Source organism: Danio aesculapii, chromosome 5 (genome assembly GCF_903798145.1).
Source record: "Danio aesculapii chromosome 5, fDanAes4.1, whole genome shotgun sequence".
Taxonomy (NCBI): Eukaryota; Metazoa; Chordata; class Actinopteri; order Cypriniformes; family Danionidae; genus Danio; species Danio aesculapii.
This window is the reverse complement of record NC_079439.1, coordinates 66,534,632-66,549,819: the sequence shown is the minus strand read 5'-3', so window position 1 is coordinate 66,549,819 and position 15,188 is coordinate 66,534,632. Positions and strand designations below refer to the sequence as shown.

At 35.4% G+C, this 15,188-nt stretch overlaps 1 protein-coding gene across 5 annotated transcripts in view; it reads right to left on the bottom strand.

Moving 5' to 3' along the window:
- Positions 1–15,188, bottom strand: part of kcnt1b (potassium sodium-activated channel subfamily T member 1b) — a 166,607-nt gene that overhangs the window by 70,845 nt on the left and 80,574 nt on the right. For all 5 annotated transcript variants that reach the window (XM_056458735.1, XM_056458737.1, XM_056458738.1 and 2 more), the window contains 5 exons: positions 14,824–14,916; positions 12,803–12,851; positions 6,357–6,416; positions 3,781–3,855; positions 49–132 (listed from right to left, as the gene is read on the bottom strand). In XM_056458735.1, coding sequence (XP_056314710.1) covers positions 49–132; positions 3,781–3,855; positions 6,357–6,416; positions 12,803–12,851; positions 14,824–14,916 — 361 coding nt within the window. The remainder of the gene's footprint in view (positions 1–48; positions 133–3,780; positions 3,856–6,356; positions 6,417–12,802; positions 12,852–14,823; positions 14,917–15,188) is intronic.

Sequence of the window (15,188 nt, the reverse complement as noted above, 5' to 3'; positions counted from 1 at the left end):
TTCCCACAGGCATACGAAACGCACTGCACAGCTGCACGCTTTACTTACAATCATATTCTCCAGCGCTGATTTGGCAAGCCAACAGTTAAGAAATACAGGAACAAATATGTTTCTAAGCGGAGGCCAAAAGATCTGCAGAAAAACACAATTGACAATGAATGAAGGTTGACTATATCAGGGATATTTTCACAGAAAAGGAGGCAGTGTCCCCATTCAAAAAATGGGCAAGACTTCAGCTTAAAGGTGCTGTATGTAACTTTTTAACTCTTCTAAGGCATAAAAATATCATAATATGTTTGCAGATATTAAGGAAATATGCTAAGTGAACATTCTTGTTTATCTGAAAAACAATGCTTAAGTCAGATATTCTGCTTTAAAAATGTTTTTTTCGGTGCCGGACGCTGTCTTTGTTTTGGTCATTTTAACCTGCCCACTGCCAGTTGAGCCAATTATATTTCAGCACACCGGGTTGCCTAGGTGGAAAACCTCATATTTCATTTATTCAGTCAGAAAGGCTCTGAAAGCACGTGTCTGCAGATTTTAGCTCACACTTGCCTCAACACACCTGCAATAATTTTTCTAGAAAGCCTAGTAAGAGCTTGATTAGCTAGCCCAGGTGTGTCTGATTGGGGTTGGAACTAAACTTTGCAGGACACTAGCCCTCCAGGACAGAGATTGAGAACTCCTGCTGTATACTATGCTGTTATTTTATGGTGTGTTATGTATGCTATTTTAACCTATGCTATGTTATGCTATTTTATGTTATTTCATGTTAAGTCAAGTTACTGTTATTTTATGCCATGTTATTTCATGTTATGCTATGCTGTTAATTTATGCTATGCTATTTCATGTTATGTTATGCTATGCTGTTGTTATTTAATGCTATGCTATTTCATGTTATGCTATGCTGTTGTTATGTTATGCTATGCTATTTCATGTTATGCTATGTTATGCTGTTGTTATTTTATGCTATGCTATTTCATGTTATGCTATGCTGTTATTTTATGCTGTGCTATTTCATGTTATGCTATACTATGCTGTTGTTATTTCATGCTATGCTATTTCATGTTATGCTATGCTATGCTGTTGTTATTTCATGCTATGTATTTCATGTTATGCTGTTATTTTATGCTATGCTATTTCATTTTATGCTATGCTATTATGTTATTTTGTGCTAGTTATGCTATGTTGTTATTTGATTTTATGCTATGCTGATGTTATTTTATGCTATGCTATTTCATTTTATGCTATGCTGATGTTATTTTACGCTATGCTATTTCATTTTATGCTATGCTGTTATGTTATTTTGTGCTAGTTATGCTATGTTGTTATTTGATTTTATGCTATGCTATGGCATTACATTTGATGCTATGCTATGTTGTTATTTTATGCTATGCTATTTCTTGTTATGCTGTTATGTTATTTGATTGTATGCTATGCTGTTATGTTATTTAATTGTATTCTATGCTGTTGTTATTGTATGCTATGCTATGTTATTTCATTTTATGCTATGCTGTTATGTTATTTTACACTAGTTATGCAATGTTCTGTTATTTCTTGTTTTGCTATGCTGTTGTCACTTAATTTTATGCTATGCTATTTCATTTTATGCTATGGTTTTATGTTATTTTATGCTAGTTATGCTATGTTATGTTATTTCTTGTTATGTTATATTATGTTATTTGATTTTATGCTATTTAAGCTACGATATGTTATTTGATTTTATGCTATGCTATTATGCTATTTTACGCTAGTTATGCTGTTATGTTATTTGATTTTATGCTATGCTGTTATGCTATTTTACGCTAGTTATGCTGTTATGTTATTTCATTTTATGCTACGCTGTTATGGTATTTTACGCTAGTTATGCTGTTATATTATTTCTTTTTATGCTACACTGTTATGGTATTTTACGCTAGTTATGCTGTTATATTATTTGATTTTATGCTATGCTATTATGGTATTTTACGCTAATTATGCTGTTATGTTATTTGTTTTTATGCTATGCTGTTATGCTATTTTACGCTAGTTATGTTATGTTATTTGTGTTATGTTATTTGATTTTATGCTATTGTGGTATTTTACGCTAGTTATGCTGTTATGTTATTTGATTTTATGCTATGCTGTTATGCTATTTTACGCTAGTTATGCTGTTATGTTATTTGATTTTATGCTATGCTATTATGCTATTTTACGCTAGTTATGCTGTTATGTTATTTGATTTTATGCTATGCTGTTATGCTATTTTACGCTAGTTATGCTGTTATGTTATTTGATTTTATGCTATGCTATTATGCTATTTTATGCTAGTTATGCTGTTATGTTATTTCTTTTTTATGCTACGCTGTTATGGTATTTTACGCTAGTTATACTGTTATATTATTTCTTTTTATGCTACGCTGTTATGGTATTTTATGCCATTTATGCTGTTATATTATTTGATTTTATGCTATGCTATTATGGTATTTTACGCTAGTTATGCTGTTATGCTTTTTGTTTTTATGCTATGCTGTTATGCTATTTTACGCTAGTTATGCTGTTATGTTATTTGATTTTATGCTGTTATGCTATTTTACGCTAGTTATGCTGTTATGTTATTTGATTTTATGCTATTATGGTATTTTACGCTAGTTAAGCTGTTATGTTATTTGATTTTATGCTATGCTGTTATGTTATTTTATGCTAGTTATACTATATTAGGTTATTTCCTGTTATGCTATGCTATGTTGTTAAGTTACCGTTTTATGGGTTTATTTCATAAAAAAATAAAATAATGGTCATATAATTATAAGTCAATTCCTTTAATATAAGAAACGTACCAACTTTAGATCACTTCAAAAAACAAAGACGAAGACACATTTATTTACGCTTGTTTTTACACAGCGTATATTGTATTACTTTGTATCTTATTCTGCTTTTATTTGGCTATTGTTTTACTGTAGTGCCTTGGGTTTAAGAAAGAACATTATAAGTAAAATATTATTACTTCAATGTTAAGCTATGCCATGTTACGTTAAGTTACTGTATGCTACGGTATGTTATGTTATGCTTAGCTATGTTAAGTTACTTTGTGCTATGATACACTATGTTAACTCTAAGTTATGTCATGTTTGCTATGTCACTGTACAGTATGTGTTAATAATTCTGTTTTTTCATGAATATTTCATAACAACCTTTGCTTTCATTAATACCATTATACCATTAATAATAGTGAAATCTTTCAATTGCCTTTCACAGTGTAGTCATTCACATTTACACATCCCATAAAACTTTAAAGCATGGACTCCCACTTAATTTAAACCACTTGGAATAATAATACATTTTGCTCTATACCTACATTAGTAAACGCTCCCATGTATCTATATAATAATGCTCTTTCACAGGCTAAACTAAAATCTAAATTGCTACAATTTAAATGCAAATGAGTTTTTAGGGGGGCATCTTCCATCATCTTACCCTAATAAAAATATGCATAATTGTGTACCACTCCACAGCTTTTACATCTACATTGACATCAGTACAAAAGAAATTAAGCATCCTATAATTTGCTCCCACTAATTTCAGGTCAGAAAGCATCTATTTGTTACGTGGCTAATTGTTACATTTCATCTGTAATCGTTCCCTCTTACCATTGCTTTTTTTTTCAGATGTCAATGGTTGCTCGTATAATTACTATCAACCACAACAATGCAATCTCAAACGTACTTGACAATTACTATAAACAAAGACTGTTTGTTGGATACTGTGTGTGTTTACGTGTCCACCGTCTTTCTCACTTACTGTTATTATGAATGGCACTGTATTGATCATCTCAATGATGAAGGAGATTTGGAAAATCTGTTCCCAAATGTTGCCCTGGAAATGAAATACATATGAGTTATACTGCTGAAGCATTAAAAGCAACTCACACAACAATTCCTGACTATTCACAGTTGTGAAAATATCAGTAAATTAACAGTTTTCTGTATTTTTTTTATATTTATTTATTCCTTTAAATTCCATTATGGAACCTCAACCTCTCCTCCAACAACTTTTGACATTGATAAGTTAGTAAAAACTGACTTTTAGTGACATTTTTAATAGTTTGAAGTTATATGGTAATAAACTGTCAGTAATTTTTCTGTTCTAACGGATTGTTCAGCTGCGTTAAGTAGGACAATTGGAGCCGGGAACACGTTCTCCAGTTCTCAGCTGCAGCTCTGCACAAGAAGTTTGGCCAGATGAGAAATGGTCATGCCCAACTGAGCCTGGTTTCACTTGAGGTTTTTTTCCTTCGCTTTCGTCAGTTGGTAAAGTTTTGTTCCTCGCCACTGTCTTGCTTGGTTTGGGACTTGTGGAGCTACGCATCGATAGATTTGCTCTTCAGTGTTTGGACTTTTAGCAGTGAAATTTAAACCACAATTTAAACTTCAACTCTGAAAACTGGACTGACACAGTTTCAGTTTACTAGAACTTCTATGTTAAGCTGCTTTGACACAATCTACATTGTAAAGCGCTATAGAAATAAAGATGAATTGAATTGAAATTGAATGTGGATGACTTCCAAAATTGATTAAACCAAGAATGGACTTGCTGTGCTCCAAGCATTGTGCCCAACATTTCATTAGGCAAGGTTAATGTTGAAATCTATCAAACTTAATAATTTAGTATTAAAAAAATGTTTTTTGTTAGACTGTTGTGGGGAACATAAGCTCCTGGGGTTAATTTTGGGGTACAAAAACGCATAACTACTTACTTGTATTTAAAAAATATATATATTTATTATCTGTTTATTGTCCTGTCTCTGTTATCCTGTTGCACTGTAGAAGCTCTGTCACGAAAACAAATTCCTCGTATGTGTGAACATACCTGGCAATAAAGCTCTTTCTGATTCTGATTCTGAAAAGTTTGGAAACCGCTAAGTTAATGCACTATGAGTTAATATGAACTAACAATGAATGACTTTATTTTCATTAACTTGCATCATTATTGGTTGTTTTTTATGTTAGTAACTACATTAAATAACATTACCTCAAGGAACCTTATTGAAAATTGTTACCATGTAACACCGTGTCCTAACAACACATAATGCGAAATTTGTCTGCACCAAAATCGACAAACTTAATTCTATATATATATAATTTCTTATACAATTTTCAACTACTAAAATGCCAATATAAGTCACTTTGTTAAACTGGGGAGTTATTTATATACATACATACAACAGTTCTGTCTGGTTCTTGAATCTGATTGGCTGATCCCCCTCCCATCACCCTTGTGTATTACTCAGCCCACATACAGTGACAAGAAGAGTACACTCTACAGTTTGCTGCAATATTGCTGCTGTTGGACAACATAATGTACTTTTGACGTTTTTTTTAGTCAGGAACGTAGTTGTTTAGATTGCAACTATGCAGTTTATTTATAAGGATAGTGCTTATTTTTAATAAGCCTGTCATACAATGCAGAGCAAAGAAAGTGACGGTTGACGTTCTGCCACAAGATGGCGACAGAGACCGCGCAATAACTTCTTAGAGGGAGAAAAATTCAGCATAAGTTTCAAACTGCTGAACAAATCATTATAAACACTAGCTCTAAAGTGACGTTTGTGAAGTAGCAACAGTTTCTGCTGTTCTGACGTCAGCTGCAGATGTCAATAAGTGGCGGAAGAAAGTAGTTCTTATTACAAAATGTTTTTTGAGACTTTCTAAATTTGATTTTCTTTTATAGACACAATTATGATGTCGAACTGTTGTATAAACGCAATATGACACATTACTATATGGCTGTATATCGTCACTGGTGGGATACTAAGACACTTGGCCTGTGGCCTTGAGCCAACACACGCCTGCCACCAGTGACGATATACAGCCATATCACACTGCTACTCATGTGATATTGCTCATTTACTATTTATATACATCTGTACATTATGTGACACAAAAAATCTTAATCTAAATTTACAGTCTAGGATTATTAACTTGTTTGTGACATGACTTTACAATAGTATGTGTCACAACATTATGTGTCTACAATTAAGTTCTGACAGCCATTGACTTCCTAGATAGATTACATGTGGCTCTCTGCATTCAAATATGCACAGTGTAAGTGTGTGAATCGGGACACAACCTTTAGTCAAAGCACAGATTACTTTCAGTTCCCAAAGGCAGAGACTTTAGCCTGCTTCTTAGATAAATCAATAAAGAAATAGAAAAACAAGTTGCAGAAGCGTTTCTTTTTTGTTTTTTAGTCAAAAGTCAGAAACATTCCCCAGAACAACATAAGAAACAAAAAAAGCTCCAGCAACCCAAACTGAAATGGTTAGATTTATTTAGATCAGCGGGTGGAGAGGAGAATGATAATGATAATATTCTTACCTTGTAGCTGAGATACACCAGGAGCATCGCTTGCAAGAAGCTAATTAAGGCCACTGTCACCTGCGATACAGGAAATATAATCTTAATTATGACAGGTATCAATAGCAAAATATAATGAGATTGAGACTGAATAAGGTTCCATTGGTAGATTAAAAATCAAATCAAGTTTTTAAAACTAATTACCATATTTTATCTATAACTAACTACTACTACTAATAATAATAATAATTAGGTACTTTAAAAAATAAATAAAAAGCCATCAGCCTTTTGATTTTGGATTGTGACCAAAATGAATGATATTACGTTAGATTAACGATACCCAATAACATAATTTTAGGACCCGGAGGAGATACTGGTTGAGCTGTCAATTGACCGGTTCATTTAAAGATGATGGCCAAGGATTTCAAGGATTTCAGTCGAGAGAATACACACAGCTATCAAAGGCCGCTACGTTGTGTGTTCAGATGCAAAGGCCTCTAAGTGCCGTCTGAAATGTTCTTCTGAAATAAGCTATTTTTTTCCACTGCCTTGTGTGTTTATTTTGAGTTATTTGCAATTTAAAGCAATTAAAAGAAACTATTTACTGCCATAAAAGTGAAATTACTGAACGTACACAGAGGAGCTTGAGAAAATGTACCTTTTATTATGTGTCGCAGTGCCACATCGCATGTTGTTAGGACATGGTACAAATATTTGTTAAAAAGACGATTTTAAAAATAAAGGTTACTCAATGCAAATCTCTCCTGAGGTCTGTCCTGAACTGTCTGGTTTAGTTTGGGGAGCAATCAGGACTACAGTTAATTGCAAGGGACAGCCAAGAGCACCAAGAGGATAACTGCTGCACTGGTTTTCGCTGTTTATAACACTCAGTTTGTCTGTGCTCCAGACAGACTGACAGTCTGCATTTAGAGTATTTTTCGTTGACTCTTTCTGAGGGTTACATCACTATTCTAGTTGACTGCTAGAAGAGAGGGTCTTTATGAAGGGTCATTAAATCACTCAGATCATTACTTTAAACCATGCTGGTTTACTTGGGAACCAAACCTATGACTGATTTGATGATTTTGAAAATTCTCATAATTGAAGGCACATAATCGGTCACAGAGGTGGAACCAATGACTGTAAAAAATATGGACGACGCGACAGCGCCTTTTCCCATTGAATGCTTTGAAGACTTCCTGATGGAGCCAGAGGCGGAATATTTAACACTTGTAAAATATGAACAATAACATTTGAACAACACATACATTTTTAGAAAGGTTTTTATTATTAATTACCAATCAAAAGTACCCAAAATATACATAACATAGATAACGATTTATCATGTGGAAAAAATTGTGTGTTTAAAAGCTCATTACAGCAAGATTTCTAAATATTAACAGGATATTTACACATCCTATCCTTGCACTATATAAAATAACCCTCGTCAATTTGTACAATAAACTTTGCAGTATTAATACATCAATGGATGTCTATCAGCAGCTGAACATTGCTTGTATATTGTTTATCATTTTTTGCCTCTGTTTTCATTTGGTTTATTCGATGCCTTAATTATATCTGGCAAAGTGGAATTTACATTCATTTTAATGTTCATTAGGAGTTTTCAAATAAAAAGCCAATGGTAAATGATGTATATAAATAATAAATAACATTTACAGCTCTATTTGTCATATAAGATTCTGTTCCTAGAACATTCATATTTTATAACAGCAAATTCAATAGATTAACTCAATAACATGCCAAAACTCAAAATATCAGAGACGTCCTTTAAATCAAGTTCAAATAACATTACAGGAGATAAATGTGGAGATCGGCTAACATTAGTTTTGTCTTCATAATTATTATATCAGACCCATAAAGAGAATAACTGCTGATAGCGATCACCTGTATTTTCCCCATCATGGCGTGTATCAGCAAACTAATAAAGCCTGATAAAGCCCTGGCCTTACAGAATAAACAGTGTTCCACCAGATCCTGTATGTCAGAAAGTATAGTTTACTGCTGAACTCATTTTATCATGGTAAACTAACACAGAAATGGAAAAATAACACTTCAGTCTCCTCCTGAAGCTCAGACGGTCTGCTTTGAGAAACTGTCAATCACAACTGTCAATCACGATGACACGCCCCCTTTTTATAGCATTCAATTACTAGCTAAAAACATACTCTTTACAAAAATGAAGATCTGCACTTATATCAGCATGATAACCAGTGCCAGTGACCAGAACCATCTTTCGGGACATTTTATTGCAAATGTCATAATTTTTTTATTTTTATTTGGGCTCAAGTGTCGTTCATTAACACGGAGGAGGCGGGCTCTATGACTTGTACTGCAGCCAGCCCCCAGGGGCGATCTAACGCCCACTCAAAAGCAGGCGTGAGGCACACTTAGGTGGAAACACTTGGATTTCAAAAGATACACAAGGTCCTCATTTGTACCTTAAGGGTCTGTTTAAGACCCTGTCCACACAAACAGAAATTTTCGAACCACACTATTTTCTGCATGCTTTCAATGTTTAGCAACACGGAAAACCTACTGAAACGTTTTGAAAACTTGTTAGCGTGCTCTGTTTTTTCCTTTCTAATTGGCCAATACAGTAGTGTTTACACCAAACACAGAAAATGCAAATGAGGCAAATACTGCACATTGATGGCAAATACATTGAGTATTCCGCATCGTTCGCACCACGGGACGGTAATCCACCTCTGTTTTCATGTTTGCATTGACTTGTATGTAATTTACTCACGAAAATACTTAATTCCCTGTTTGGTGTGAATCAAGCATGAAAGTGTCATTATATCCCCTATTAGTTTGACGTGCCCTTAAACGGGACCTATTATATCCCTTTTTGCAAGATGTAAAATAACTCTCTGATGTTCCTTAGAGTGTGTATGTGGAGTATCGGCACAAAATAGCACACAAATCATTTTTTATAAGCCCCTTTTAGGCTTTGATCCACATTGTGCCGCTTTAAATTCAAATGAGATTGTTCTCCCAGCCCTCTTTTCAAAAGCAGGAGGAGCTACAAACACCTGTGTGCCACCATAGCAGCAGATTCAAAACTTTAATGTTGGACAGCTGCTTCTCACTCAGGGCTGTTTATGCTAATGAGGGATAGGTGAGTCACTAGTGGGAGGAGCTTCCCCTCTGATGACACGTACAAAGGGAGAATGGCAATTAAAGTGTTTCTGCAGACTGTTTTAATAAAGTGTGATTATTTAAAGAGCCCCTATTATTGGTTTTCGAAAATGAGCTTCCATGCAGAGTGTAACACAGCTCTGAATGAAAACATCCAGCTGAGGTTTAAGTTTAAAAGTGCAGCATGTTTAAAACTATTGATTCTTTAGCGAAATAGTTGACTCAGAGTTGAATAAATGAATCGAGTTGGGTTCGGATCTTTTGTTTGATTGCATCGGTGTCGAAACATCACCAATTATGTACTTCCAGTTATGGTAAAATGTGCATGCGCTTTCCCTCCACACACTAGCGGAGGCGCGGGGGATCACGGGACTGATCATGACATGAAAATGACGATCACTGACAGATGGAGATTCGGCTGTGGGGAATAAAGGGTTAAAGTTCATTTTCACAACAATACCACAGTATAGCTAACCTAGAGCTGTGTTTGTTCCTGTCATCTATCAGATTTTTGATACAATAACCTATGCTGCAACGCGGGATTCGTCGGCCATTTGCTATTGAAGGAGCAGCAGAGACTGTGGGACTTTGTCAGACTTTGACAGGGACATTGTCAGTAATTTTACAGTTCAAATGGGCCAGTTTCTTCTTCCTCCCCATCATAACATGTAAGTGTCATTACAATTATTACCTCGTTTTGTGTAGTTTGCAAGATGTGTGTTTAATTGTGTGTTATAAGTTGTAATCGCCCCGCACGGCTTGTAATCACGTATCTATTATAGATCAGTGCTTGTACTGTATCTCTCAGGTTAAATCTGTATGGGGCTGTTTACATATCGCGTCCAAAACCATGTTAAAAACGTGACGCGTGCTTCTTCCTTCCTTCCTTCTTCTTCCTATCGATTTTAATGCGTTTCTGAACTGACGATCCTCTGCTGTTTGCCTTTGCTATGGACACCATCAGCTGATCCTACACACATGCGGTGCGGTCAATTTTCAAAATAGTTCAACATTTGTCACTGTGTGGATTAATACTGAACGTGTGCCATTGTTATTACTTGGGGTTAGGGTTAAGAGTAGAGTATTTGCTGGAGTTTAACTGCATTGCTTTATTGCACTCCTGCATTGGGTTCTCACATATCTTGTGTTACTTCATACTGTAGACGTGGTGGTCATTTCTCTGTCTCGCGTTGAACGCAGTTGACCAATCGCAACAGACTGGGTCATCGGACCAATCACCACAGATTAGCTTCACGCTAAGGAGGGGTTTGGGAACAAATGAATCGCTGAACGATTCATATGGGAATCTCTGGGTTAATTAGGTAAAAATAAATGCATATTATAAGACAATGAAAGTGTTTTTTGACATTTTACGCATATCAGCATGTTGTTGAAGACCCCTAAAAGCAAAAAAGGACCTTTTTTAATGCAAAATAGGGGCTCTTTAAAATAGAATTAATTACTTTTCACTATTACAGCCTGGTTATATTTACAGACAGTTGCCACACAACTGTTTAAACCCCTTATAAAAGTGATTTTTGCATAACAGATCCCCTTTAATGTGCATGACTGTGCATTTTTTGCGTTTTCATATGGACTGATTTAAAAAAAATCAAAAGCATGGAAAACAGACATTAATAATAATGCCAGTGTACATGTGTGGACAAGACCATTATTTTTAAAAACATCCACCTTGTAAACAGTTTTCAGATTTATGCATTGTCCGTCCCAAAAATGCAAAATGTACAAAACGTTTCTCATTTTTGGCTGAAAACATAGTTATGTAGATGGCTCCTGAAAGTGTAGTCTTTGAATCATTGACATGACAGATTTATTTAAAAACAGAATGACCTGCTGCAAACAAAACCGCATACACACAGAGAAAAAAAAAAAAAACAAGAGAAAAAGAGTGAAATCAAGTAAAAAGAGTGGACTATATCGAAATTGACAGTATTAAAACAATAAAATAAATGAAAATAGTTTCCTCTCGTGATGTTGTGTGATCATGTTTTTGTGTTGTTTGTTTCTATCTGCCATGCACTGCAGTGTCTTCAACCCACCCGCTCTAGTTAATTGATTATTGGCTCATTTGCTCCATCTGTTCTTCTCTGTTACCATCCTCATTTCCTTCCTATTTAATCTGTTAGTTCTGTCCTATGGTAGTTCATTGCAGCTTTTACTTTAATTCAGATGTGAATTACGCTGTCTAGGTGTTTATTATTGTAATAGATAAAATACTGCAGCTATCAGATGTACAGTTGACGTCAAAATTATTAGCCCTCCTTTGAATTTTTTGTTGTGCCGGCACAGAAGTGTTGTTCATCCACTGAAATCCTCCAGCGAACGATTAACGTGACTATTTTCAATTTCATAAGGTACATTTTACATTATCGATAATGTAGATTTTATTTAGTTTAACAACAAAACAGAAGTAAATAGCGCTATTCCGCCTAGCCTGCTTTACTGAGGTGAAGTTGGTTTTATATTCACATTGGATCCCATGCTACTTTGAATATTCGGTCTAAAATAGCATGTAAGTATGGCTTGGTAATATGTGTAAGTCCTACACGCCGCCGGCCAACCACTAAGCATACAGTAGTTGCTTTAGGACAAGGGTGCCCAAACTCGGTCCTGGAGGGCCGGTGTCCTGCAGATTTTAGCTTCAACACACCTCTATGGATGTTTCAAGAAAGTCTAGTTAGAGCTTGATTAGCTGGTTCAGCTGTGTATGATTATGGTTGGAACTAAACTTTGCAGGACATCGGCCCTCCAGGATCGAGTTTGGGCACCCCTGCTTTAGGACAAAGCGTGTGAGTGAGTGAGGCCAGCGGTCCTTGCATGCATAAAATATTGCACATTATGACAAGTTTTTCTTGCTACACAACTGGAAACGTGCAAGATATAATAGTTTTTCATTCAGAATTGTAGTATTACAAAGTACTATAAAGTTTTTTAACTGGCAAATGACATGATCTAGTGGGTTGTCTACTGTCATTTTTGAGGTGCGCGTTCGTGATATCAGGAGGCTGGCTTTGGGCGGCTGGGAGACGCTTTGTTTCAAAGATATTATGCTAAACAGTTAGCATTTTGGCAGATCACCTACTGCACCTTTAAGACTTTTGAAGACTTTTTAAGACCCAGAGGCCACCCTGAATCATTTTGACTTTAACTATATGTTCAGAGCCAAAATAAATAAATAAATGTATTAAAATGTACAAACTTTGCTGTGTAGTTTAAAAGATTCTTTAAAAGTCACAGTTGGAACCTTTATTTTTAAGAATGTGAAAAAAACAAATCAGACAATCTACCTGTATCGCCCAAACAGGAACTCTTCTATTCACCCAAAATATTAACTCCCTTCAAATCAGAAAAACACAGAGTAGTGAATATATACACAAAAAAACATTTAAATTAGTTAATAATAAGTTTGATACGAGCAATTCCAGCATTATGCTTGTGACATCTGCAGAAAAAAACTCAAAACATAAACTCAGAGAAATACAGAGGAAGTATGTGTTATCATTATGTTGAAACATCTGTTTATATTTTCCAAAACAACCCACCACAGAGTTACAGGATCAGAAAATTGTCAAACATTTTTTAGGTTTTAAATGAGGAAAATAAACATGCGCTATGGATGTGACCAAAAAAGTTTGTTAGTTTGCAGTGTACACTACCTGACAAAAGACTTGTCGCCTATCCAAGTTTTAGGAACAACAAATAATAACTTGACTTCTAGTTGATCATTTGGTATCAGAAGTGGCTTATATGAAGGGCAAAGGCCTCTAGATTACACTTATTTTACCACAATAAAATATGATCATGCCTTGATTTTTAATTATTTAATTAGGACAGTAAGGTCTGACTTTGCTTAGACAAAAGTCTTGACACTTAACAGAAAAAAATGTCCAGTATAGAATATAAAGTCATGCTGCAGTGGAATAAGAATGAATATTGTGTATGACTCCTGTTGTGAAAAAATAAATGAGTGAATATAGAAGAGAACCCAGTCCAGGAGACTCGAAACAAGCAGAATTCCTTTATTGAGACGTGTTTGTTAATCTGCAGTCATACAGCGTCTTCGAGAAGTCCATGTGTCTGCAAGAGCCTATTGGAGGTCTGCAGTCTGCGAGTTTTATTACAAGTCTGAATTAAGACAAAGATGTCCTGTCTATATTGTCTTAGGAGGAGGGGAGATGGCTAAACAAAGCATGCAAATTCAGTATTGGATTCAGCAGGGTAAATTGGCATATAGGTGTAGAAACTGGCCCAGCTACTGACCACACAAGTTAATCAACAAAATGGTTTCTGTAGCATGAAAGCATGACCCACAAATTATGTTCTGGAGACAGAAACCGCCTGACCAGTTGACCGAAAAGAGAAAACAAGTTACACAGCCGTGCTGTGAAACTGACACTTTGCATTACTTTGGAATATAAATTTATATTCCCACACTCCCATGAGCTTGGAGGACTGCATCCATACATCTCTGCAATGACTCAAATAACTTATTAATAAAGTCATCTGGAATGACAAAGTTTACAGGACTCCCAGAGTTCATCTAGATTCTTTGGATTATCTTCAATGCCTCCTCCTACATGTTACCCCAGACATGCTCAATAATGTTCAACAATTGGTGCTGGCCAATACTTGAGCACCTTTACCTACTTTGCTTTAAGGAACTTTGATGTGGAGGCTGAAGTATGAGGAGCAGCGCTATCCTGCTGAAGAATTTGCCCTCTCCTGTGGCTGTAATGTAATGGGCAGCACAAATGTCTTGATACCTCAGGCTGTTGATGTTGCCATCCACTCTGCAGATCTCTCACACGCCCCCATACTGAATGCAACCCCAAACCATGATTTTACCTTCACCGAACTTGACTGATTTCTCTAAAAAACTTGTAGGTCTTCTGCAGTATTTGTGATGATTGGGATGCAGTTCAACAAACGATTCATTTGAAAAATCTACCTTCTGCCACTATTCCAAATGATCAACTAGAAGTCAAGTTATTATTTGTTGCTCTTACAACTGGGATCGACAAAAAGACTTTTGTCAGGTAGTGTACAACATACTTTGTGGAAATACTGTTAATTAAACTGCACAACACAAAAAATGAATGCTAATCAAAAGGATAAGAGTCGCCTCACTATAAAACAAAAATGACTGATTTAATTTTATTTGACATTTTTCGCATTTATGAGGGAAAAGCTTCGTTATGGATGTGACAGTTTTGCTATTTTGGTGAAAACCAAATTTTTTCATGGCAAGATTGACATTTGCATGGTATTGCTCATATGTTACTCGGTCAGAAGTTGAAACAGCTCTCACCAGTTTATTTGTGTGGGATCTGCGGTCAGGTTTGCTGTATAGTTGGCACAGGCTTTGCTGCACAGAGCGTCCGTGATATTTGCGCAGTGTTTCCTACAATCACGATAGCAATCAGTTAGCGCACAACACACATGAAAGTGAAAGACATCAGGGTTATAAGACTGCTGACTCTGGCATAAAGGAAAACCTCACTCAGTAACGCTTTAATTTAGGTCACCATCCATGGTATTAACAAACCATGAACTAACACTGCTAGCTCAATAAACTACTAATTAGCTGTTTATTAATAGATAGTAAGGTAGAAGTTGGGTTTAGGTTTTGGGTAGGATTAGGAATGCAAAATAAGACCATACATTATAACTGCT